Here is a 27,472-nt window from a genome sequence, read left to right on the forward strand (position 1 = left end):
ACGCTGGTACTAGCCCGATTTGCTAATCATAAGACTACCATGGCAATGTTCCTAATACAACTGAATGTACTACCCTAAAGGAATGCCCTTCACAAACTTCAGTCCATGCCTTCCATCCGTTTTCCCCTTCTTAAAACATTTGTATTGTCAACGATCTCTGGTGTTGGAATGGTACCCCAGTCTTATACCTGTTAGGGAGCATATTGGGGTAGGATAATCCATTCAGTTGTTTTAGCCCTACTGGTACGTTGGTGTAATGGATAGCAAATCTGCGTAGTAACCAGGATCCCTGAGGTCAAGTCCTGCAATCGCACAAATTTTAATTCAGTTCTTCAGTAAGCAGGATCCCTGGGTTCAAGTCTTCGCCATAACACAAATTTTAAATCAGCTCTTCAGCTTCTATCATTGTCGAAGATGAGACTCACACTTATCAAGGTAAATTTAATTCCATCAGCTCACTCGACGAAGCACTGTTATCATAAATACGAGAATTAAGTTTTAGGGCTCCGTCCTACAAAATCGAGTACCAATAATCTCATCTGATAGGTCCAGGGACGAACTTGATACACAAGCCATTGATGTTTAAATGTGATTTGGCTATGAAGATCCTCAGCAGGTGGGACTCTCTCCTTGCAGATGCTGCTGTGGTCGCTTCTCGTCGTGCTGCCAGCGTTCTCGGAGGCCTCACCCGTATTTGGATGTTCCCTGCCGCCTCCCTCCACACAACAATTCAACGCGACAACAGTAAGTTGATGGGACGTGCATGCCTTTAGTGACACACAGAAATTACGTCTACATCTCGGAGCAACCAGTCACGTACGAAGTATCACATTCTCTTTATTAATTATCAAACAATCTGGATCTCGTCTTCAGGTGAGGCCTACTGAAGCTAGCATGGTGATTCTTAGAGCAGCACCTGGACGCAAGAGGTGTCAACATAGGCACCATCGGTGTCATAAGACCACTGACAGTTTCCGTTTCGTAAACCTCGAATTTCAATGAGTAATAAATCGCCTTTTTCTGTCACAGTTGGGAATTGTGTGAAATGCATGTCGCACAGTATCACTGCATCTGAAAATGCATAAAATAAATTTAAAAAATCCGTGAATCGTAAAGGAAATTTCACCTGACGATTCTTGGTAGAAACACTTGCTGTATTCAACAACTGAACTGCTCGGATCTTGTGCTTACCGTAAAATAAAAATTCATCATCGATGTAAAAGCCATGTCAGTTCCACAAATTTCATCCGACGTTATCTACATATATACACCGGGAAATGAAGTTATAAAGTCACTCATCTGAAACTGCGTCATTTTTCACCATTGTGAGACAGAAGTTTAATATTTAGACCAAAAATGCCAAGAATATTCTTCTGCAATCGAGTAAACTTGTGGCGCCCTGTAGTACCACTCTCGCTTTCATTGCGTTTCAAATAGGAAAACGCCAGAATATACGAAAAAAGGACACAGCTCAGAAATTAATGTGAGGTGCAAGATGGATTAATGGTGTCACATTGACACCAAATTTTACTTTATGCCCAATGCGACAGTGTGCGTGTCACACGACGGAAAGTTCCTCACACCTCCTGTTGTGTCTTCTCACCCCTCTGCGATGAAGGCCAGAACCGCGATGACTAGTGTTGAATTCACGCGATTTTCTAATTTGTGACCGAGGAAAACATTTCAGACATACCGCCACATTGTTTCGACCGTGAACAATAGTGGCCTAAAGGGAGTTAAAGACCTGCCACACCCCCCCCCCCCCCCTCCCATCTACTTAGGTCGTTGATGTACACATATTTTGTGTCCTAGAATGGCAATTTGCTGTGCGATGTGCAAAAGGGGACATTGTTTACAACCTGTGACACTGTTCACACAATCCAAACGAGTCAACGATTCTCTAAGCATATCGTGGGACTACAGCCTCATTTAGCGTAATCTTAATCCTTAGGATCGTGGTGCTACCACAATCTTTTCTCTGCTGTACAGCTGGAACCACTAAGGAAAATTCAGAATCAATCGGTGAAAATTAAATTTGCTCCTAAACAGCAAAGGGTATTTAGCCTTCCTCATCCTCTTGTTTTGTAGCCTCCTGTGCCGTGAACACATGTGGCTCACATTGAAGCGTGTGTGAATACGGCAAAGGGTGCCGCTAACGCCCCGAAGTTCGACAACACCCTCAGTGCGACTTCTGCACCTTTGTAGAATGCTTCGAGAAAGTACCACCCAGAGACATCAATTAACCGATACCGAGGCGCTTGCACCTAAGCCAACCTTCGATACCACTCAGATTCCGTATACCTGCAAGCAGGTGCTAGAGTGGCAGGATCGTCTCACTCAGCCGAAGAGTGTCGAGGGGTTGCGAGTCTCCGGGACTTAGTTGGTCAAGGGGTGTCCGCGTACAGGAATATTTTTAAATTGCTCAATAAAGGTTGAAAGGAGTACACTGGGACACACTTGTATGTGGCCTCAGAATAAGATAAGAATATTAATAAATTAAAATTAAACTAGTATACTATAAACCATGAATGTCTCTGATAGACTCGATAATGCGGATCGCTGACTGCGCGACCGCAGAGCCAAAGAAATTACTTTCTTCGAATCAGAGAGCGCTGAGCGCACATTTGTAGGTAGCTGTCTGTCAGCGGAAGACGATGGAGTAGGCAGTCTTCAGGGTGTGCTGTGTGAAGCCGCCAATTTTTTCTTTGTTGAGTTTCGATTCCCCCAGAAGGGGGCAGGCTAGTAGCAGCTTAGTACGCCGCTCTTCAGACCTACAGAATCTGTTTTAAAAAGATGAATATAATAAATAATAAAAGCAGGCCATAAAATCGGTGACATATATGGTAAAATGGCGGAAAACCATGGAACTTAAAACATAAAACAAAGCGTTGTTGATGCTAATAAAATGTAGATGAAGCAGACAGGTAAAATGATAGACAGTTAAAAAAAAAAAAAACATGGTGACGGTCTGGTTTCTGTTAGCAAGAGATATAAAATTCATGCCCAGCGACAGCATGGTTTCTGTTCGCAACACTTTTGAAAGAGGAATACGACTGAACATTCACTAGAACACTGCACGAAAAAATTCGCACAAATATGACATACGACAGCCGAGGGCGGACGGGGTGGGGGAGCAGAGGGGGGAGGGGGGAAAAGAGCCGGTGGAGGACGATGACCAACAAGAGGGGTGGGGGGGCGTGTGCTGGGTAGACGCGACAGGGAGTGGGGAAATGCAGAGGAGGGATATACAAAACGACCCAGGAGGGGGGGGGAGAGGGGAGGCAGAGAGAGGTTAGGTGGGGTTACTCAATAATTACAGATTACGAGACAGATCATATGCAGGGAGGACCATTGATATGAGCAGGCCAAATATCTCACGAAATAAGCGTAACAAAAAAAAAAAAAAATACAAAGAACGAAACTTGTCTAGCTTGTAGGGGTAAACCAAATGGCGCTATGGTTGGCCCGCTAGATGGCGCTGCCATGGATCAAACGGATATCAACTGCGTGTTTTTAAATAGGAACCGCCATTTTTATTACATATTCGTGTAGTACGTAAAGAAATATGAATGTTTTAGTTGGACCACTTTTTTCGATTTGTGATAGATGGCACTGAACTAGTCACAAACATATGGCTCACAATTTTAGACGAACAGTTGGTAACAGGTAGGTTTTTTAAATTAAAATACAGAACCTAGGTAGGTTTGAACATTTTATTTCGGTTGTTCCAATGTGATACATGTACCTTTCTGAACTTATCATCTCTGAAAACGCATGCTGTTACTGTGTGATTACCTGTAAATACCACATTAATGGAATAAATGCTCAAAATGATGTCCTTCAACCTCAATTCATTTGACAATACGTGTAACGACATTCCTCTCAACAACGAGTAGCTTTCCTTATGTAATGTTCGCACATGAATTGACAATGCGCTGATGCATGTTGTCAGGCGTTGCCGGTGGATCACGATAGCAAATATCCTTCTGCTTTCCCCACAGAAAGAAATCCGGGGACGTCAGATCCGGTGAACGTGCGGGCCATGGTATGGTGCTTCGACGACCAATCCACTTGTCATGAAATATGCTGTTCAATACCGTTTCAACCGCACGCGAGCTATGTGCCGGTCACCCATGATGTTGGAAGTACATCGCCATTCTGAAATGCCGTGAAATTTTGTACTAACATAGGTAGAACATTACGTAGGAAATGAGCAAACACTGAATCATTTAGGGTGCCATCGATAAAATGGGGACCATTTATCCTTCCTCCCATAATGCCGCACAATACATTAACCCGCCAAGGTCGCTGATGTTGCACTTGTGGCAGCCATCGTGGATTTTCCGTTGACCATTAGTGCATATTATGCCGGTTTACGTTACCGCTGTTGGTTCAAAATCAAAATGTTCAAATGTGTGTGAAATCTTGTGGGACTTAAGTGATAAGGTCATCATTCCCTACGCTTACACACTACTTAACCTAAATTATCCTAAGGACAAACACACACACGCATGCCCGAGGGAGGACTCGAACCTCCGCCGGGACCAGCCGCACAGTCCATGACTGCAGCGCCAAAGAGAGCTCGGCTAATCACGCGCGTCCCGCTATTGGTGAATGACGCTTCGTCGCTAAATATAACGCGTGCAAAAAATCTGTCATTGTTCCGTGATTTCTCTTGTTCCCGGTGCCGAACTGTGTACGACGTTCAAAGTCGCCGCCATGCAGATCCTGGTGCACAGAAATATGGTACGGGTGCAATCGATGTTGATGTAGCATTCTCAACACCGACGGTTTTGAGATTCCCTATTCTCGCGCAATTGATGTGCGGATCAGCCGCGACAGCAGCTAAAACACCTACTTTGGCATCATCATTTGTTGCAAGTCATGGCTGTCGTTCCACATGTTCCTGTTTCCTTAAATAACGTAAATATTCGGCGAACGGTGAGGACACTTGGATTATGTCGTCCAGGATACCGAGCAGCATACATATACACACCCTTTGGACATTTTGATCGCAATAGTCTTACATCAACACGTTATCGACCTGTTTCGCAGCTGGCAAACGGTTCATTTTAACACGGGTAATGTATCACGAAGCAACTGCCGTCCGCACTGGCGCAATGTTACGCGACACCACGTAGTTATACATTTGTGACTATTACAGCGCCATCTGTCACAAAGCGAAAAAAGTGGTCCAACTAAATCATTCATATTTCTTTACGTACTACACGAATATGTAAAAAAATGGTGGTTCCTGTTTAAAAACATGCATTTGATATCCGTTTGACCTATGGCAGCGCCATCTAGCGGGACAACCATAGCGCCATCTGGTTTCTCCCTTCAAGCTAGACGAGTTTCGTTTGACGCTTATTTCGTGAGATATTTGGCACGGTCAGTATCAATGGACCACCCTGTAAATGAGCTGCCTGATAATTTGTAGTTATTGAGTAACCCCAGAATGTAAGTGAACCGTTTTGATACAAAATCTAGTTAGATATTTCCTGTTTTTGATGTTTCTAAAATTTGTTAACAGAGCTATATTTAATTTAATGATTTGCATCTATGTTGTATTAATGAAATTAGAACATACTTGCTATTTAAATAACATTGTTTGTGAATCAATTGTGAGTAATGTAACTTCAATTGTTAGATGTTTTTGAAATGACAAACTTAAACTGCAATATAATTTTGAAAAAATCTCAGTGCTATTAATTCACCACAGTCAGTACCGCCTCCCTCTACAAGTCACATACTTTTCAAAAAATTTGGATTTGCATTTAGCAGCCAAAACAATTTCATCTTCATTTCAAAGCATTAGAGCCAGAATTGTATATCGCTGAGCCTGTAGCTAGCATATCTATATTTTCTGAGAGAGACCAGAATATAATGCGTTACTTCCTTGCTGCTTTAGAGGTAAAGCAATTTATTTGTTATGTGGACCGGGACCCAAGTTATCAGTTTTGAACAGGTCCAGATGATTCAGTTCCTAATGTTCAAATGTTAATTGTAGTGACTGTATTTCTTTATTGGTATTGGGAGTTGCATTGCCCAATCAATTCGTGTAAAGCTTTTCTAACAATAACGCAAAGTAGGTACACCACTTGCACTTCCAACACGCAACATGACAATTCGAGTTCAGTACTCATTTCACAGATCATACACTCATTCAACGTAATCGTCACTTTTTTAAAGACAGTTACAAGGTACATAGGTAGCACTGAGGAGGAAGTTATTGGAAAGTTTTGCAGTGACCCTTTTCGGTTTTAATTTATGCTCATTCAATGTGCCCTTACCCTCCCATGATCAAGCTGAAGGAGGACACGAGGCCGGATTAACGAAAGTTCATACAACTCCCTCGGTGTTTCACTTCACACTAAATCATCTTAGAATGGTTCTAAACAATCCCTACTGGTTCCACACTGTATACCAGAGCAAAAACTGCTGTAACGCTTCATTTACTGGGGTTTCAGCACCACGGTGTCTGTAGAGTAGGCCCAAGTAGTCCAGTGGGTGGTATCAGATTGTCAAGTATGTCCTTCCGTTGTTCATCGCAGTGTAAACTGTCGCTTTTTACTGTGGAATGTATGTAAATGAACGACCCAAGGAAAGAGGTGGTTACATTAACGCCCTTTGCGCTAGCTTTTGAGGCATTTCCTATACATTCTGAAGGGAGGTGTGTCTGAAATGTTTTCCTCAGCCACCGTTAGGAAAACCCTGAAATTTCAAGACTGGAAAGCGTGGCTCTTACCTCCACTGCAGCGGCATCATGAAAAGGTGTTACATATACGAGGACTATTCGGAAAGTGAAGATCGATCGGAAGCGAAAAGGAAACAACTGCGAAAATCCGACGAGGCTTTTCACAGACGTTTTGGGCAGTGTCTCTGGTATTCCCATTGATCGCATCAAGACACTCTTTTCAATCGCGAGCGCACTGCCAGCGAGTAAAGGTGCCTAGAACAACAATGTCTCCCACCAAGTAGGAGTGTTTTCTGAGAGCCTTCGCCTTTATGAATGCAGCCCACCTACCACGACTGCCACGCACTTTCTTCTTCATGGCAATCTCAGCCGCACTCTGCAGGGGCAGTGAAGACGCTCCTGCAGCCTATCCAATGGGAAGTGTTGGATCACCCACAACACAGCCCTAATTGGCTCGTCCTGAGTATCATCTCAGTACACATGAAACGCTGGATACGAAGACAACACTTGTGTGCTGGCTACGCTCTACAGACCAGCGGAGCGAATTATCGGAAAGCACAGGCGCCTATCTGCCTTCTATGACGATGGTGTTGGAAACTTGGTATAAGGCTCCGACAAATGTCTAAGTCATAGCAGCGACTGTGTAGAGGCGTACCTGGAAGGTGTAGCTAAACGTGCAGAGAAAACAGTTTTGATTTTCACTGTGGTTTCCATTTCGCGACCGATCGTTCCTTACTTTCCTAACAACGCTCGTATTTCTAAGGAGAGTCTGACGACCTTTACGTCGCGTGACAGATCCGCGGTGGAAATGGGGAGAAATGTGGTCAAACGTGTTCCAAATGTGACCTTACACCTCACATACAGTTATGAGCTCTAACTTTTTTCCGTGTTTCAAAACCTTTCTGTTTGAAGTTTCGCCGAGCGTGAGGTTTGATCGATAGAAGGGACAGAAAAAATGTTGTAGGCACCTTTGAGCCAAATTTCTGAGTTCTGCGTCGCTTTGGGGGTTTAATTATGAGGTTTAAAAAAAGTGACCCTTTAAAGCTTTTGCGCAGTATATTTATGTACATGGACCACCTATAGATTGGTAGTCAGCTTGTCTGATCGCCATGCAGATGACCTGCCTTCTTCTCCCACAAATGCCAGTGACCTCTCCTCATTGGCAGGTCTATAATTGGGTACACTCATCTTAGTGGTACTGATTAACTACGTGAGTGAGAAGCAGTCTCCCCAAAATCCCAGAAGAAAAGATACCTTAGGCTCAGAAAACCTCTAGCTCTGCTAGGGAGAGGTTAGTGTGGAGAGGGAGAAGAAATTTAGGGCGGAAATAGTACATACAATGCAGACCTCATGTGAACGACAAAGATGTGGCCCTTAAATGTGGGGTTTGTGCCTGAAGACTGCGACTAAAAAACTGAATGTACTGATGTCGTATACAGAACTTTCGGTATCGATAGACTGACTGGTGGCGTTAAACGCAGAGGTGTGAGAGATGGTTAGCAAAGGGTGACGTTTAAAGCGGGGGGCAATTGCAGCGTTTTCAGCCAAACTTGGCACAAGTATGAAAAAACGAACAGTCGCGCACTGATCAGCACTTCGTGACATACCATGAGACCTAATGTGCAAACCTCCCATGTTGCTGCAACAAAGTACGATTGTAAATGTCATTTTATCGCATCGAGCTCACTAGAGAAACTGTAGGTGTACTTACTTGGATTAACCGTAAAGATGCCGAGTCTTTAGTGACAGATTGTTACAAAAATGAGTAAAGTAAGTAACACCATTGTAACACCTGGGTACTCACCTGTGAGTTGTGCCTTTACTTTGGCAATCGTACCTCGGCACCAGTCGACAAAGTTAGACATCCACGCTGTCTACACACCATCCCGGAATACCGTCTGCTTTCCTGCTCCGTGCAACTTCTCAGTGAATTGAAAATGCTACTGTACCAATGACGTCCACGTAATAATTTATTGCAGTGTATCTGTAGTGAGAACATTTGAACAGTTTTGCTAATTTATTTTTTCCCAGTTACACAATTTTTAAAAGCGTTTACAACCAGCATCTTATTTGTTTGCGCAGGCAGAGAAATCTTGGTACCAGCAATACCAGTACCAGGTTCCTATCCTATCATGGATCGGCTGCGTTACGTACGAGCAGTCGCCTGGTGACAGCGACACCGAGATGTACCTGAATGGAAACTTCAGCAAGTTACCTCTGTAAGTCTACCCGGCTAACCGCTCTGCACCTACCTCCTTGATTAGAACTATCTGCCAGGGCTGCTCATAGAATAAAAAATTACACTATTTAAGGTAACAATCTTCAACTGTTCTGTGGGAAACTTCGTAAGATACTGATACAGGGAAAACCGTAAGAAAATAAAAACTGAAAAATAACAAAAAATAAATTAAATTTAAACTGCTGACGATTGAGAGACGAGGTAGGAATACACGCTAATAACATACAATGTGCTAGAAGTCAAGGTATAAACCAACAAAATACAACACAGGAAATAAAACTCGAGATATCATTCGAAAAGACACAGATGAAGCTGGCAGACCCACTGGTAATAAACCATATAAAAGTGAAGAACAAGAAATTTAAATTAATTTAATGATACGTGTATCTATGAGAAATTACAACATGCACAAATGTAGGAAATTCGTGCACAAAAAAAGGACTTTTTGTTTCAAGATATTATTCGCTAAACATAAAGATCCCAATGATACTCCTGGTAACCCACGTAACTTCTATTTTATGCACTGATTAATACGTATATCTCGTCTGTGTAATGAAACCTAAAATAATCGAAACCTCAAGATACGGATTGGGATAAGAAAAGTCCCATACGGAGGGGCGGGTCCACAATTCTTACATCATTTGTCATTTGAATGATCGAATTCACAGTGCACAGTGCACAGTACGAAATAAAATACTGGGTGATCAAAAAGTCAGTATAAATTTGAAAACTTAATAAACCACGGAATAACGTAGATAGAGAGGTAAAAATTGACACACGTGCTTGGAATGACATGGGGTTTTATTAGAACCACCCCATGTTGCTAGACGCGTGAAAGATCTCTTGCGCACGTCGTTTGGTGAGGATCGTGTGCTCAGTCGCCACTTTCGTCAAACTTGGCCTCCCAGGTCCCCAGACCTCAGTCTGTGCGATTATTGGCTTTAGGGTTACCTGAAGTCACAAGTGTATCATGATCGACCGTCATCTCTAAGGATGCTGAAAGACAACTTCCGACGCCAATACCTCACCATAGCTCCGGACATGCTTTACAGTGCTGTTCACAACATTATTCCTCGACTACAGCTATTGTTGAGGAATGATGGTGGACATATTGAGCATTTCCTGTAAAGAACATCATCTTTGCTTTGTCTTACATTGTTATGCTAATTATTGCTATTCTAATCAGATGAAGCGCCAGCTGTCGGACACTTTTTGAACTTTTGTATTTCTTGGTTCTAATAAAACCCTATGTCATTCCAAGCATGTGTGTCAATTTGTACCCCTCTATCTACATTATTCCGTGATTTATTCAGTTTTCAAATTTATACTGACTTTTTGATCACCCGTTACTATAAGCACCAAATATCTCTGAACATAAGAAGCTGTTAAATGAAAATAAGCCATTTTAAATTTTAACCATAGATCGACAAAATCAAACTTTCAATTCTTGCAACCCCCAGGAATCAGTGCCAACAAGAAATAAAAAAATAAATCGTAAAAAACCTCTCTCAAACAATAAACACGTAAACGGTAGCTCTTGTACAGTCTTTTTAAACAGTCACCGTCACTAATTTAAGAAATGGTAATTTAGAATAAACATCTTTCCATGGAAGATCTGACAAATTTTCTTGCCTCCATACAACGGATACACTAGCAATTTAAGCTCAACCAAAGAACAGGGTGCTATAATTAAAAATAGGAATCTAAGGAGATGGCAATTAGAACTGAAATTATATTAAAGCTTTACTCAGCACACCAAATAAATACCCGAATTCATGGACAGGCAAAGGAACTAACTCAAAATTTAATTGCAACATCGCTTACATATAGGCCTTTTGGCAGAATATTTATAAGTTAAAGGAAGTACATCAGATCCTTAAGAATTGAAAAGTGAAGCTTAACTTAAAGGAAGCAAGAGGCCAAGGTGAACAGATCCAGTGTAGAGATAGCGGACACGTGTCAAACACAGCGGGAAGGCACGTGCAGAAGCACTACAGCAACAGAACCTCGTGGCAGGCACCCGCAGAAATGTCGGGTTCATGCTTCACAAGGCTAAGAAGCACTTCTAACAAACAACACAAAGGTGGGATACAGGCTACAGAAATACGAAGTACATGAACAACATTCGCTACCTTCTTAAGCGATCACGACTATAAGCTCAAAAAAATCCATCATAAAATATGGTAGTAAATATCGCTACCAAAAAACTACCTAAAGCGAACGGGCCTTAAGTCAGTGGTAAGGGACTATAAAAATATGATAACTAACGTCTCTGCAAACAATTTACGTAAACTTAAGAGCAAAATTACACGCCCAGGCGCCTACTTGAATCACGCAAATAAATGATCAAGCTTACCCCTCCAAGGAAATACTTAATGTCTAAGCATTCCAAATAGCATTTCTTTGAATCGGTCCTCAGGCCTGACAACCATCTAGAACATAGTTTCAAAACACAAGTACCAGCTCTATAACTTTGCTTCTGCGGTTTTTTCTAGAAGTTCGGGGCTTTATTGTGAAACACTAATTAAGAAATTATTCGTAGTATTGCCCATCGCTGGCCACTACGTTCTCCCATCTTTCGGATAGCATACGAATCGCGTGGCGGAAGAACTGGGCGTCTTTTGTGGGGATCCATGAATCGATTCAATTTTGCACTTGTTCATATGATCCGAAGTGCTGGTTAGCCAGACTGTATGCCACTGATCGAAAAATGTGGTAGTCAGAGAAGGCAACGTATGGAGAATACAGTGGGAGGGATAGGACCTCTCATTTCAACGTTTCCATTTCTATTTTGACAGGTTTTGCGACATGGGGTCGAGAACTGACCTGGTGCAAAATTACATTTACGTGTCTATGGCTGTTTGTGGCCGTTTGTGTTTCAGTGCTGGGCTCAGACCCATCAATTGCTTTCGAGTATGATGTCCTGTGACTGACTTCATCTGTTTCAGTAGCTACGAAAACGTTCTGCCCTCCACCGCCATGCCGGTCTTCGACATCAAACTCATCGTTCTTAGGGCGTTAAAAACATTTTCACCACTTCTTCCACTAATAGTTCCCTTACGATTGGTCTTACCCAGCACTTTTAAGAGCCACAGTCGCAGATATCTTCAAATTAAAGCAGAAAATTAAAACTTCCTGCTAATGGCGTGAAATGGATACTCGCGCGTAAGTCGACGTACTTAATCGAGAATAACCTTATGATGCGATCAGAAATCGACTAACATTTTTATGGCATTATGTCTACAGATGCATAAGCTTATTGTATAACACCAATCACCAACCACCCGCACCCCGCTTGCAACTACTGGCGCCTATTGCAAAACGGCGGAAGAAAAGTTATAGATCTAATATAAAAAGAGGAAGTTCCCCTGCCTCAAATTCAGTGAACAGGAATAAAACCACAACGTTCAGCACCAAGTTAATAAAACTGAGTAAATAACTTCATTAAACACTACCAGCAAACTGTCATACACACGAGACGAAAGTTAAGTTTCACTAGTAAACCACTGAATTTGAATGTGCCACACCGCTTACAGCAAGTAATGGTCTCAGTGGTACCATATACGACCAGGGCAGGGACAGCCAAGAATTTTCACCTAAAATTTCCACCAACAAAGGAAACTAAAATGTACAAGACGGTTGAAAGTCTCTTTGGGTTAGCTGACGGATCCTAAAATCAATTTGACTCGATATTTCTGCGATCCAACTGGTCGCCATTTTCAAGAGAATGCTGCTTCTGCTGATGAGTCCCGCTGAGCACTACACAACCCTCTGCCGGCCTATTCCAAACTATGTGAGGCAGCATTCATCTGTGAAAGCTGCAAGCTAAATTCGTGGCGCCTGTCAGAGCCACAGTGGAAGAAGGAATTGGGAAGACAGAGATAAAATTAACTGGAGCCCCCACGGCTGAATAACATCTAACACTAACTGACATAATCAAGGATGAATAAACACATCTGATCATACATAACGTAATATTGGATGCGTAAATGTAGTGAGCATTACACTGATCCCAGAGGAATAACACTTCCATGGAAGCTATGTATATTTCGCTAGTTATGTTAAAGGTATTGTTTTCAATGTTTATCTTTTGGATAGATAATTTCTATTATATGTTCCTTAAGCACCTACGAATTAGCCAAACGGCTGCCTCTTTTCACAGTTCTTGAAAAACAGATTAAGTAAAGGCAGTGCAGGAAGGAGGCTGAGTAGCGGGTACACCTGATCAGAGAGTCCTACACACGGTTAGTTACTCCACAGCAAGCACAGTGGGACGCATAACTGTGCGAAGAATGACGTATGGATTTAACTAGGCAGCTAGAGAGGTAGGCAGCGTGGTAACAAATGTTGCTCTCTGTACTAGCATTAACCTTGTAACCTCCCCCCAGTTTCACACCGAACTATATTATCCGCATACGCTGTAGGTGAAGTTATATTTTAATTATTTTAGCATAATTTATATCTTTCCTCCTTGTCATGAGACTCATTGTTGTCCACTTCCCTTATTGTGAAAACTACTAAATGATAACATCTCCTTTTGTAAGTGCTGGAATTTATTAATCAAATCACTCAATTTATAAACATTTATGAACATCAAACACTGTGTGCCATTCTGTCACTCATCTCTGGCCTAGCTATCAAGCAACCTCTCTCTCTCTCTCTCTCTCTCTCTCTCTCTCTCTCTCTCTCTCTCTCTCTCTCTCTCTCTACCCTCTCACACCTGACTTCCACCAATGGACTCCAACACTCGACTACTGCTTACCCACTCGCACATTGTTGACTGCACTGCAGTCTTTGCTTAAACCATGTATGATCTCTGCATAGTGCAGAGATCATAATAATACTTTAATACTTTAATATGAAAAAAATATAATAGTGATATTAGATTTGAATATTAAAGTAGAAAAATATATAGAAAGACAGAAAAGAAAAAAGTGTAACATTACATTATTTAGTCAAAACTATATGCGTATTAGTGGAGAACCTCAAGTCATTAAGAATAATTCTCATTTGTGAAAGGAAAATGGTGTTTAAGAAATTCAAGTATCACTTAATCACAGTACATTAATCAAATTATATAATTAAATCACAACAAGATAAGTCAGGTTAATCGCAAATGCTTGTGCACACTGCATAATGTCATTGAATTAACATAGCAACATGAAGCACAACGCTGTAACGCTCCAAATAAATAATATGGCTAACTGTGATACACGAATAACAAGTGTCTATTAGCTTGTTCGTGATTTTTTTTTTTAATGAATTAAATACTAATGATCAGATAGTCACAGTATTAAATGAATGGAAACATAGGCGTAACTGAATGAATGTGATCAAAAAATAAACAGACAACTCTAACTACTACACAATATTCACAGGAAAATATTCTATTACTACCCCACATAAATTAACACTCCAAGTGGCAGCATATTTTGAAAATGAGATACTGTTGTATTTATGGCACACAGTTTACAGGGTTAGTAATACAAGAAATTTGACAAAAGGCACATACCTTGGAAGTAATCCATAAACAAATAGTCACCTTGGAAAACACTTTTTATTACGTAGCACTTCATATCTAATTACTCTGCTTTACGTCCTTGCCTATATGTTGAGTCATAAATCACACGTAAACACGCTGGTTCACTACGGATTGGGCTGTAGCATCGATGCCGCCGGGGATATACCACCACAATAACAACAACACATTCACTGTTTACTCTTCTTTTTCACTTCCCTATATAATGCGATGCAAAACACAATTATTCGTAGCTTTCGATGAATTATAGGGCTGTCGCATCGAAGGCGCCGGGGACGGTAGACTCGTTGTCGCTGCAAATTGGTGGAATTGTAGTAACAGTGTCATAAGAGCGACTACCGCGCCGTGAAGCTTGTTGTTGTTGTTGTTGTTGATCAGCTGGCCGCTGACATCAGCATCCCATGGTTCCACGTTCCACACAGCTCGCCAACCTGATGGAAGAGGCGACAGTCGCGCTGCGTGCTAGGTCCTCGTACGGGTTGGTATATCCCCTACTGCAGTTGTAACAAGTGACGACCGCGCTGCGCGCGCATGGCTTCACGTCGGTGGCTCCACATCGGCTCGCCAACGTACAAACACAAAACGGAATTACGGCAGTGGGGAAACAAAATACACTGCGCGTGCACGTCAATCAGTCTGTAGTAACCACAACACTCGCGCCACGCGTTCCTATTATTGTTTATAGACGTGTCTCTGGCTGAAGCACTGCACAGTGTTTACGTGGCGGCATAAAATGCTTAAAACTGATTGCATCTAGCTTACAATAGCCACCTACTACTGTCCCCTATAACTAACTCACAATAGCTACCGACTATTGTCCATTTATTTCCACACAGGCAAAATGATATGTACACAAATAACACAATGTTCATTTTTTTTACAGAGCATCTCTTGTCTTGCAACACTTTTTATAGATGATACGGTTTAATGTTTTCTACATGTTGTACGCTATGATACTGACCGGACTGCACCATTTCAGTTTCTACCGTATTAGGGTGAACAAGTTTTCTAATTTTGATTGGTCCTCTGTAGTAGCGATAAAACTTTTTTATCTCTTTATTTGCACTTGATGATTTCGTATGAGTTCGAATAAGTACTAAATTACCGAATTTGTACGTAATGGGCTTCACTATCTTGCCATGTGCCAGCTCCCGATGTTCTGCTCGTTTCTTCATCGTCTCCAACGCGATTTTAAAACGCTCCTCTCGCGTAATGTCCATTTCTTGCGGAAAGGAAATGTATTCATGAAAGATACTGTCAGAGTTCTTTCCAAAGAGAACTGTACATGGCGGCAATCCCGTTGAATCATGTGACAAACTATTCATTACTGTTTCAAAATCTGTCAATCGTTCTATCCATCTTTTATGTTTCTTCCCTCAATGTGCACGAAATAAACGTCCGAGTTCACGCATTTGATGTTCAGTCGGGTTGGACGCGGGTCTGAAAGACGAAATTGCACTGTGCCAGATACCTTCATCGTTAATAAAATCTTTCCGTAAGTGTGACCATTATCCGATAAAATGCACTCTGGCTTGACAGTATTAAGGAAGTATTCTGCCCTTAGTTTCTTGATTATGATATTACTGATGGCTTTCCTGAGTGGGTAAAGGCGTACAAATTTCGAAAAGACGTCCATCATAACTAAAATCTGAATAAAATTCCCTTTTGATCTGGGTAGCGGTCCATAGAGATCGAGACATGAAATTTCACCAGGATTTTGAGGTATAATGCTATGCATGAAACCTTTGTGCTGAATCGTAGACACTTTAGTTTTTTGACAGAGATCGCAAGATTTTAGAACTGATCGAACTTCTCGTGCCATGTTATCGAAGATGACGTTCTCTTGCAATTTTAGTATACATTTACGTGACCCAAAATGAGCATAGCTCACGTGATTTAAAAATGATGGTATCCTTTACCTGCGAAGCAACTTGAACTCTGATCATTGGAGGCTATGTATACCCAAACATGTAGTGGATGAATTAATAAAACTACGATAAAAATTACAGAAACTTAAGTTGCTTACGGCACTTAGTTGACGGAAAATTTCTTACTGTGTCCTTTTCTTTTATTTTTTATTTATTTATTAATTAATTAATTTTTTTTGTATCCGGTTCAATCCCTCGCTACGAAATAGTATGCCCAAGGAATTTAATTTGCGGCTTGGCGAATTCCATTTTTTCCAGGTTAACAATCACTCCGGCTTTCCTAAATGCTTCAAGTCTCCGATGAATAATTTCCAAATGCTCTTCCCATGAAGCTGTGCTAATCAAGATATCGTCAACATAAAGCGTTACACGTTTCAACAAATCTTCGCCTAAAACTTTATCCAGTGGTCTCATAAAAGCCGCTGAAGAAGTCGAGACACCAAAAAGGCATTCTCTGAAATTGGTAACTTCTACCATTATAAAGAAATGCAGTATACTTTCTACTATTTCCTTCTAGAATTAACTGCCAGTAACTACTAGTCAAATCAAGGCTAGTTAGATATTTGACTCCTTTGGATGTTTGTAACAAAAACTCCAGGTTTTCTGGATGATCACACTGTGGTAAAATTATGCGATTCATTCCACGGGCGTCAAGAACAATGCGAACTGTGCCATCCTTCTTTGCTACATCATGTATTGGATTCGAATATTCGCTATCTGAGCGCTAAATTATTTGATTATTCAACATCCTCTGTATTTCCTTGTTAACAGCTTCCCTTTTTGCCAATGCTATTGCGTATGACACTGCGAAATGGTTCATGGTCGTTTACTTTAATTTTACAAACATATCCTGTAATTAATCCTGGTATCTTTGAAAATACACTCCTGGAAATTGAAATAAGAACACCGTGAATTCATTGTCCCAGGAAGGGGAAACTTTATTGACACATTCCTGGGGTCAGATACATCACATGATCACACTGACAGAACCACAGGCACATAGACACAGGCAACAGAGCATGCACAATGTCGGCACTAGTACAGTGTATATCCACCTTTCGCAGCAATGCAGGCTGCTATTCTCCCATGGAGACGATCGTAGAGATGCTGGATGTAGTCCTGTGGAACGGCTTGCCATGCCATTTCCACCTGGCGCCTCAGTTGGACCAGCGTTCGTGCTGGACGTGCAGACCGCGTGAGACGACGCTTCATCCAGTCCCAAACATGCTCAATGGGGGACAGATCCGGAGATCTTGCTGGCTAGGGTAGTTGACTTACACCTTCTAGAGCACATTGGGTGGCACGGGATACATGCGGACGTGCATTGTCCTGTTGGAACAGCAAGTTCCCTTGCCGGTCTAGGAATGGTAGAACGATGGGTTCGATGAGGGTTTGGATGTACCGTGCACTATTCAGTGTCCCCTCGACGATCACCAGAGGTGTACGGCCAGTGTAGGAGATCACTCCCCACACCATGATGCCGGGTGTTGGCCCTGTGTGCCTCGGTCGTATGCAGTCCTGATTGTGGCGCTCACCTGCACGGCGCCAAACACGCATACGACCATCATTGGCACCAAGGCAGAAGCGACTCTCATCACTGAAGACGACACGTCTCCATTCGTCCCTCCATTCACGCCTGTCGCGACACCACTGGAGGCGGGCTGCACGATGTTGGGGCGTGAGCGGAAGACGGCCTAACGGTGTGCGGGACCGTAGCCCAGCTTCATGGAGACGGTTGCGAATGGTCCTCGCCGATACCCCAGGAGCAACAGTGTCCCTAATTTGCTGGGAAGTGGCGGTTCGGTACCCTACGGCACTGCGTAGGATCCTACTGTCTTGGCGTGCATCCGTGCGTCGCTGCGGTCCGGTCCCAGGTCGACGGGCACGTGAACCTTCCGCCGACCACTGGCGACAACATCGATGTACTGTGGAGACCTCACGCCCCACGTGTTGAGCAATTAGGCGGTACGTCCACCCGGCCTCCCGCATGCCCACTATGCGCCCTCGCTCAAAGTCCGTCAACTGCACATACGGTTCACGTCCACGCTGTCGCGGCATGCTACCAGTGTTAAAGACTGCGATGGAGCTCCGTATGCCACGGCAAACTGGCTGACACTGACGGCAGCGGTGCACAAATGCTGCGCAGCTAGCGCCATTCGACGGCCAACACCGCGGTTCCTGGTGTGTCCGCTGTGCTGTGCGTGTGATCATTGCTTGTACAGCCTTCTCGCAGTGTCCGGAGCAAGTATGGTGGGTCTGACACACCGGTGTCAATGTGTTCTTTTTTCCATTTCCAGGAGTGTATATCGATGTAGCATCTCAGTAGGTCCCGCAGTACTTCTCGATCTGCTTCAGTCAAGTCCACTAATGCTCGAATCTTGGTTTGAATACAATTTAGAGTATTCTCCTCGTTGCTCTCTTGCAGCTTAGCGCAGTTTTCTGAATTTTTTAAAGTGACAGCTTCATATTCTCCTCTATAGCGCATCATCCTTATTTTCAGGCCCACAGCGCCCTTATTATTCATAATAAACCCTTTGAATACAATTCTTCTTTCATCATTATCTCTCCACGTCCGCCGACAATTCTTCTCAAAATTAATACAGCATCTCATCTCTGACAACCAATCAACCCCGAGTACTAGCCCAACATTGAGAGAACCAACGATTAACACACTGTGCTCATATTCGTCCTCTTGAATGCGAAATCTTAATAAAGCTTGTCTTTTAATTGGTTTGCTTCGGTTTCCAGCTTCACTGACAATACGCCGTTAACAGAAAATGTGGGAATAGCGACAAGATTATTTAATTGCGAAAATAGATTTTCAGAAGTAGCACTTGCCTCGCTAGCTGAATCAATTAATGCATCCATAACAATACCTCATACTTCGACTTCCTCAAATGGCATCAGAATTTCTTTATTAGTTTCTTCATTTTCTCGACACAAATCTTCGTTGACATCATTTACATGTTCACACTTTACGGTATTTATCATAATATCCGACCCTTGTCCCTGTGACAGAGTTCCGGAGCGCGTCGTCTCCGAAACTTTACTTAGTTTAACTGTTCAGAATCTCGCTGACTGCGATCGCGGCTTCTTGCACGTTCTGGCGATCGATACTGTCCTCTGTCTCTGTCACTGTGTGGCCGGTTAGGCGGATGATTTGACCTGATTCCGGCTGGTACATTGTATTCATTTCTCCTGTGTCTGTCACCGTCTCGGCGATCAAATACTTTCAGTCGTTCGTAACTTGGGATTCCTTCCCGAACTGGGCCCTTATGACGATTCGGGTAAATGTTATTACTGAGTCGCCCACGTTGATCGCGTTCGGCATTGAGCAATTCCATTCGGTGAATTAGCAAACATACTCGGTCCATTGTTAACTGTGGTGTGAGTGCTAACTTCCACACACCAAAAATGGTAATTTCTGGATTAATACAAGCATTGGCTCCTCTTCCTCAACCTGATCGTCCTAGTATGCATTGTCGTTCCAGAACCTTTGCATAAACTCACACATTGTACCGTGATGTCTTGCATACTTTGGCGGTGTGAGAATTTTGTACTTTACGTCCCACTGTTTTTCTTTCGACCTAATTTTTTTAAAAAAAATGCTGTTTCAAATTCTTCAAAGTTGGTGTAATTGTCGGATACACTTATACCCAAAATATGTGCCTGACCTTTCATGTGAGTGACGCAAGTATCAATTTTAGCACGTTCCGTATAATGCCTCGGAAACGCATGTTTGAATTGTCTAATGAACGCAACTGCGTGGATGCCTTGTTTCGGTTCATATTCATGAAATTTTCGACCGCTCAGTCCATTGTCAACAATAATTTGCGGCAAACCAACAATATTGTTATCTGGTTCACGTAAGACTGAATTAATTTCATCGCGCAAAATTTCTTTTTTCATTCCATTTGACATTGTGTCGTTGTTCATTACCTTTTATCGTATCTCATCACTTAGTTCATCATATCGCGTTTGTACACCGTTAACCATCTTAATTATCGACTCTTTTTTGGCTTCACAAGAATTTTTAATTTTTGACGATTTCGTCATCTTGAGCCTTAACATTGTCATTAACTTTTGCAAATAAAATCTTCCGTTTGCCTACACTATCCGTTAACTTGAATTTTAAGATCTGTAATTTCACTGCCAATGGCCTCATGTTTGTCTTGACATTTTTTTCGGAGCTCATCATGCTTTTGTTCAAATGGGCTGGTGCTTTCCGTTCGAAAATTGCTAAACGCAATAGTTAGTGTCTGATAATCATTTTTTGATTTCCTCATGGAACTTTCTTGTTTCTTCATAAAATTTCGTTATTTCCTCACGCACCTTTTTATTTTTCTAATGAAACGCTCTTGTTTCTACACGCGCCTGTCTATTTTCTTCATGAAAGGCCTTTATTTCTACACGCGCCTGTCTATTTTCCTCATAAACATTTTTGATTGCTTCTAACAATTGAGATATACAATCTTGATTGACAATAGCAGTTTCTGTTTGCTGGATAACCTTCGGTGTTGAACTTCTGTTAGGCAAATCAAAACTATGAATACCACTGTCCTCTGTCGAATTAACTGTAGTGTTTTCAATCACATTTATTTGTTCTCCGTCAACCACGTTCAAAACTATGAATACCACTGTCCTCTGTCGAATTAACTGTAGTGTTTTCAATCACATTTATTTGTTCTCCGTCAACCACGTTATTAAATTGTCCTCCCTCGTCTTTAGTAACACTACCGTTTTGTTCTGAATTAGCCATATTAACACTGTTCACAACAATCACTGTTTGATAACTTATACTTGCTCTAAATTGAAAAGTTCACTTGCAACTTAGAAGTCAGTAAGACTATTGATTATTCCCATTCCTGTTCATTCCTACACAACGTTGAGTTCACTTAATTTCGAAGCGCTGGTGTGCTTAAATGCTGCAGACTCACCGTTTGCTGTGTTGTCTTCTCCGTCGGTTCCGAAGATTGCTGTGGAATTGAAGTCCGATACATGCGTCGCCATATGTAACCACCCCCAGCTTCGCGCCGAACTATATTATTCGCATACGCTGTAGGTGAAGTTATATTTTAATCATTTTAGCATAATTTATATCTTTCCTCCTTGTCATGAGACTCATTGCTGTCCACTTCCGTTATTGTGAAAACTACTAAATGATAACATCTTCTTTCTTAAATGCTGGAATTTATTAATTAAATCACTCAATTTATAAACATTTATGATCATCAAACACTGTGTGCCATTCTGCCACTCATCTCCGGCCTCGCTACCTAGCAACCTCCCTCTCTAGCCTCTCACACCCGACTTCCACCCACGGACTCCAACACACGACTACTGCTTACCCACTCGCACATTGTTGACTGCACTGCAGTCTTTGGTTAAACCATGATGATCTCTGCATAGTGCATAATCGATACTACATAAGGATACTGTACCTTGCATAGGTAGGTAGCGTGGTAACATCTGTTGCGTTCTGTACTAGCATTAACCGGTGAAGAATTTTTGCAGGCTCAGACAAAAAATTGTGGTCACAATGAAGGAACCGTCTTGGTATTAGTCTTGATGCTATTAGCTAAATCATTTTTTTTTAAGAAATTCTGTTTTGTATGCGAATTGTATTGATGCGAAGTACTATGCCACTGCTCAGGCAACTATACCAGGTCCGTCTATCGGACTAATGGACCCTCAGGGTACGTTTGAACAAATGCTTGTATTGAAAGTTGCTTGTGTGGCTAGTCTGGAAAGCATGAACCTCTAAACGTTTACAAATGACAGATATTTTAAATCTTTCTTTCAGTTTCCCCTTGTCGGCTAAAGCCACTTTCAACGGGAACCGATTGGACAAAGTCTACAAAGGCATATGTGAGTATAAAAGTGAACATATTTATTGGTTACTGCATTCCGTATGCTGATATGTGTGTTAAAAATGGCATTTCAAATTTTCCGTATTCCTTTTTTGGTTGTAGGAATGGATAAAGTTAATAACGAGTGTGTTTACCCTGCTTGCCAGGTACTGTTGCAACACAGTCAGGAATCGGTTTTTGTTTCAGGGTATCCCTTCCTGAGTGGGCCGTACAATGTCGTCTACACAGATGCGGATCTAATCATTGATCATTACTGCTTCTTAGGCAATGGTGAGTATCTTGCTCCACCTAACACATTCGAATAGAACCATATTGCTTGCGCTGGTATAGAATACTTTTGCTTCCTACAACAAGTTTCTTGAGCACTAAACATTTCTTGCTAAACAGAGCTAGACTTATGGAAAACCACAACTCTGTAACTGAATAACGGCAGTGAGGATATTTAACTGACCACCTTTCATTCTCGAAATCTGCATGTTACACTCTTGTTTCAAACAAAATTTGTTGGGATTTTGACTACGTGAAACGACGAATTCAAGCCCATGTTATGAGCAAGGCTGTTTGCTGTCTTCTTGTATGCAATGAAAAGGAGCGATGCATCACAGCACGTTATCTACCAGTAACTAAAGTTCGAAAGGAATTGCAGCTTTACGTCAGAATAGAACTGCACCTCTGATTGCGTCTAAAGTTGAAGCTGATGTTGTTTCAGCAGTATTTCGGTAATAATATCTTAAATTTCAATGAAAGACTAAGCTACCATTCTTCAGTTTCGCATTTGTTTCGGATACAGCTGCAAAACAGGCAGTATTCTTTCAGATGATGACCCGTTCTGTTTGTATGATTTTCGAGGTAAATGACTTTCATCTTTCGTACAACTCACGAATTTTATTCTTTATGGCTCGTATTCAGTGTATATGTCAGTCTTCTAAATGCAATATTTTACTACTGGCAGTATTTTAGATAATTTTTTCTCTGACATCCGTGTTAAAGATGCAAAGGCACAAAAATGTTAGCAGACATTATCAAATTAAATTGAAATAATTGTTTATTTGTAATTTGTGGCAAATAAGTTACAGCTCGGCTGTGAAAATACAGATGCATTAAGGTCATTTAAGGTTTTACCTTAATTTAGAACTAAATGTAGAAATAAATGTAATCAGGCCTGATATAGGTATTACCTGGTTAGAAATTCATAAATTGAGTAAAATGACATATGAGACACAAATTGCTGAGTTTATTTTTTTAAATTTTAATTACGCGTCACGACCCTTCACTTGCAAGGGTTTTGATTAAATTTTTTTGTCAGCATAATTTGTTCTTTGATGCCTACGAGAATGTTTACGTTGCGTACTTAAGAGTCAATTTTATTCTCAATTTGTAACTCATTCTTCAAAACAAATATATCAGCAGGATGAAACTACAGAGAGGTAAGGGTTACCATACCTTGATTATTTGTGGTTGTCTAAACAAGGTAATAATGCTCGAAGATGACCATCAGACATTGCAGTTAGAGCTCATTTCAATACAATGAGTACTTGTGCGGAAGTGTCACAAAAAATTATTTCTTACGAACTTAAGTATTGGAGGTATACAAATAAGCCAGTATTTGAAATTGAGCTATAGAAAAAGTTCCTAAATTCAAGTTTTTCTCAAGATATGTAATACATGATTTCGGGTAAAAATTCTGATCAGAGTGCAGACTCTGGAATTTTGAACGTTAGCTTTTACACATTTCCTTTCCCTCTGGCTCTGCTGTAACTGTCTTCTAATGTAACTGAATGGAGTGTCTTAATATGCAATCGCATGTAAGTATCTTTATGTCGAAAGTAAATATTAGATCACTTTTTAGAAACCAATTAATTGCCTTTCTGAATATTGAGTTTATTGTTATATTGAGTTTATTGTTAATCTCTTGTTACATCGATCTGGACTTAATTATGATGCCTACATGAACTGCAAAAGACAGTATTTCCGATTTGTCAGTGTGAAATGGTACGCACAGCTATCACTGTTGGAGACAATAGGATATCGCTAGTAATGTTTCGCCATTCAGAAGAACATTAATCATTAATTGCATAGTCTATAAGAAGATCCTTTGTTTGCACTCAGGTAAACGACAAGGGAACCGTTTGCTTACTGTAGCTAGAAAACCATGTCCTGCTAGTAAATAGCGAAGTCTCCAGAAATTACAGAAATTTGGTATCACATATGCCATATTTCCTCTCTCTTTATACGTTTGATTAACGAACTCTCCGTATCAGTTTTGTACCACATAGGCTTGAATCTCACGTACCTACTGTCACAACAGTGATTGTAATTTGAAAGCTACGGTCTTCGTAGCGTGACTGATAGTCATAAGTTTCACGTATCCCGATTTGCTAGAGATTTCATTCCAGAACTGAATTCATTTTTTTGGTCAAAATGCAGAAAATTATCTATAATGCACGCTACGGTTCCACACACTCTTCTTTACATAGAAAATACGGATACACTGCAAGCAACAGATCATACATCCAACCTTCGCCCACTCGTCGCAAATTTTAGTCTACACCAAGACAATAATCACGGCAGTGCAGGGTCAACCACATCAGTCAGTAATCCGTAGAACAGAAGTCCAAAGCTGAATCCAGGAAACAGCTTAGTCACGAAAGTACCGAATAAGAAAGGTAGATACTTTACCAAGCATGGTAAGAAGTGTCTCGCAATGGTCAAATGGACGGGTTTCATCTCCGGCTTCACTCAGCGGTCAGGCCAATGCGACGAATCGCGCAATGGGAGTTTAGAATACAGTGGGCTGAATGAAGTTAACTGTCCAAAAAATGTAGTGGACCCCATGCACATCTGCAAACACGTGTTAGTGTAGATTTAAAGAGAACGGATAGTGAAAGGATAAATCGTGTGGAACATTACACGTAACCTTTGCTGTGAAACAAAAGCCAATGAAACGCCAAAGTAAAGACAGTCTGAGCGGAAGTGCTCAGTGAAATCAAACATTCGTTCTGAGTAACGTTAAATACCATTTGCTCCATCCCATGATATCTAACAACCATGGATACTCCCCGCTACGCACTTGACGAGGAGTTCAAGACACTGCTGCTTAAGCAGTTCACCAGAGGTCATCGACGGTGTGAGGGGGGTTCCTGCTACAAAGCACTACAAGTCCTTACCTGTTCCGAGCATTCCCAGCCGCTTTCTTCTCAGGCACCCCATTTCATTCAGTTGATTCATGGAGAAATACAGGAAAGCTATCAGTACGGCAATAAGCAACGAACTTGTTGTGAATTACATGCAGCAGTAAGTTCTGAAACGAATGGTTTCCGAAATAGAATACATTTAATATCACTTTTGTGCATTTTCCTCTAATAACTCGCAAACAGCACACTCCAACGAAAACGTGCCTCAGTACACAATTAAACTAAATTAAATTTACTACAAAAATATTATATTTGCTTTTTGTGTAGGACTAGCAGTTCACGCGGAGAAATCGCCGGATGATTGAAAATTTCGTGCGACGTGCGTGCTCTGTAGCTTAGATACTTTTTGTAAGCCAGTTTGGGGTAGTTTTCCGACTTGATAGACCACAAGCGTCTAGTATCAAAATGTTCGTCTCAACTTCCTCTATGTTACTGTGGTACGATGTGAACAATGACTATGAATAACACAGAAAATAAAAAGAACTGTACATTAAAAGTGTTCTACCTCGGAAACCATTCGGAACAGGGCATATGTCCACATCAAGATTTTGTTCAGAATTATAATGCTATCACCCGTCAAAACACTTTCCTTTCCTCCTGACTCATCCCATAAAACATACTAGCTAAATGCGTGGTTTTCATCAAATTTTGTGCTATTTTGTTGTAGATGTCGTTCAAGTCTTCACGAATGTGAAGAATCCCAGTGCCGAAGTGCTGGAGCGAATGTGGAAAGTCGTTGCTGAGAGTCCAGAGGTGAACGAGTCTAAACTGAGGAGAGTCAACTGTTGATTATGTATAGTGCCAAATAAACCCTGATTTCAGAACACGAGTTTTTTACATTTTTAGAACTTGCCAGTTGTTGACAATAGAGGCATCTCACCTGCAGGAAACACCAAAATCTACTATTAGACTTCAACTAGAGTCTGCTCTAGGAAAATTAATGCAGCACATTTTGTACCAAATTATTACATGGCTGAGTCTGTATTAAGTATCAGAAAAAATGCTTAAATCACCAACACAGATTTGTAAGAGGAAGATCATAAAAGTGCTGTATTTAGTATGACGTAATTAAGTGAAAATATAAATAAATCAACAAACATATTTTAATGCTCATTATGGATTATGTGAATGTTTGGTCCAGTTTTCATCCATAAATAATGGAAAGAGATGAAGTCCCAGCGTGTTTGGCTGTTAGAATTTTTTTTATCGAGAAACAGATGTTGGAGCCGGCCGCTGTGGCCGGACGGCTCTAGGCCCTTCAGTCTGTAACCGCGCTGCTGTTACTGTCGCGGGTTCGAATCCTGCCTCGGGCGCGGATGTGTGTGATGTTGTAGTATAACGACGTAAGTTTTGTATAAATGAAAGAGATGAAGTCCCAGCGTGTTTGGCTGTTAGAATTTTTTTATCGAGAAACAGATGTTGGAGCCGGTCGCTGTGGCCGGACGGCTCTAGGCCCTTCAGTCTGGAACCGCGCTACTGCTACTGTCGTGGGTTCGAATCCTGCCTCGGGCACGGATGTGTGTGATGTTGTAGTATAACGACATAAGTTTTGTATAAATGAATTTCTTTTGACATATGACCATGTGTAGACTTTGTCACTAACGTCAGTTACAAAACACATCAAAATTACTTAAACTCTTTTTAAAGTTATCGCTGAATGGTTCTTGAACGAAACTTTCAAGACTCAAACTCGCGATGAACGTTGTCAAAAATTATTAATCTTGTCAAATAAATTAGTAATACTTCTCCCTTAACATAATTCTTCATAAATAAAGTCCCGGAACACGTATTTAAACTTTTGTTGTCTCCACTAGTTTATTATCTTCCTATATACCACAATTAGACGTGAACCTGATCCTTGACGATATAGGACTGAACATTTACAACATGATTAAACTTTCTATGACGTCATTGTTGTAGAAACATTACAAATTCATATTTTTTCAGTTTTTAGAAACACGACGCAAAAACTCGGTTTCAGGATCTTCTGTTGGTCTTTGGCTAT

The 27,472-nt window shown here is 41.3% G+C and overlaps 1 protein-coding gene across 1 annotated transcript; it reads left to right on the plus strand.

Annotated features, from left to right (window-relative positions):
* Positions 1-636: 636 nt before the first annotated feature.
* On the plus strand, positions 637-26,568 carry LOC126282456 (uncharacterized). Its single transcript, XM_049982113.1, has 5 exons — positions 637-744; positions 8,780-8,916; positions 22,207-22,271; positions 22,460-22,543; positions 26,135-26,568. The coding sequence occupies exons 1-5, from the start codon at positions 637-639 to the stop codon at positions 26,254-26,256; spliced, it is 516 nt and encodes a 171-aa protein (XP_049838070.1). The 3' UTR covers positions 26,257-26,568.
* Positions 26,569-27,472: the final 904 nt, after the last annotated feature.

Source organism: Schistocerca gregaria, chromosome 7 (genome assembly GCF_023897955.1).
Source record: "Schistocerca gregaria isolate iqSchGreg1 chromosome 7, iqSchGreg1.2, whole genome shotgun sequence".
Lineage (NCBI taxonomy): Eukaryota > Metazoa > Arthropoda > Insecta > Orthoptera > Acrididae > Schistocerca > Schistocerca gregaria.

Bases quoted from the DNA above. Each gene is read 5' to 3' on its own strand.
- LOC126282456 (XM_049982113.1), top strand. From the start codon at position 637: ATGCTGCTGTGGTCGCTTCTCGTCGTGCTGCCAGCGTTCTCGGAGGCC. The intron at 8,917-22,206 runs GTAAGTCTACCC...TCTTTCTTTCAG, and splicing joins AACTTCAGCAAGTTACCTCT to TTTCCCCTTGTCGGCTAAAG. The intron at 22,272-22,459 runs GTGAGTATAAAA...TTTTTGTTTCAG, and splicing joins CAAAGTCTACAAAGGCATAT to GGTATCCCTTCCTGAGTGGG.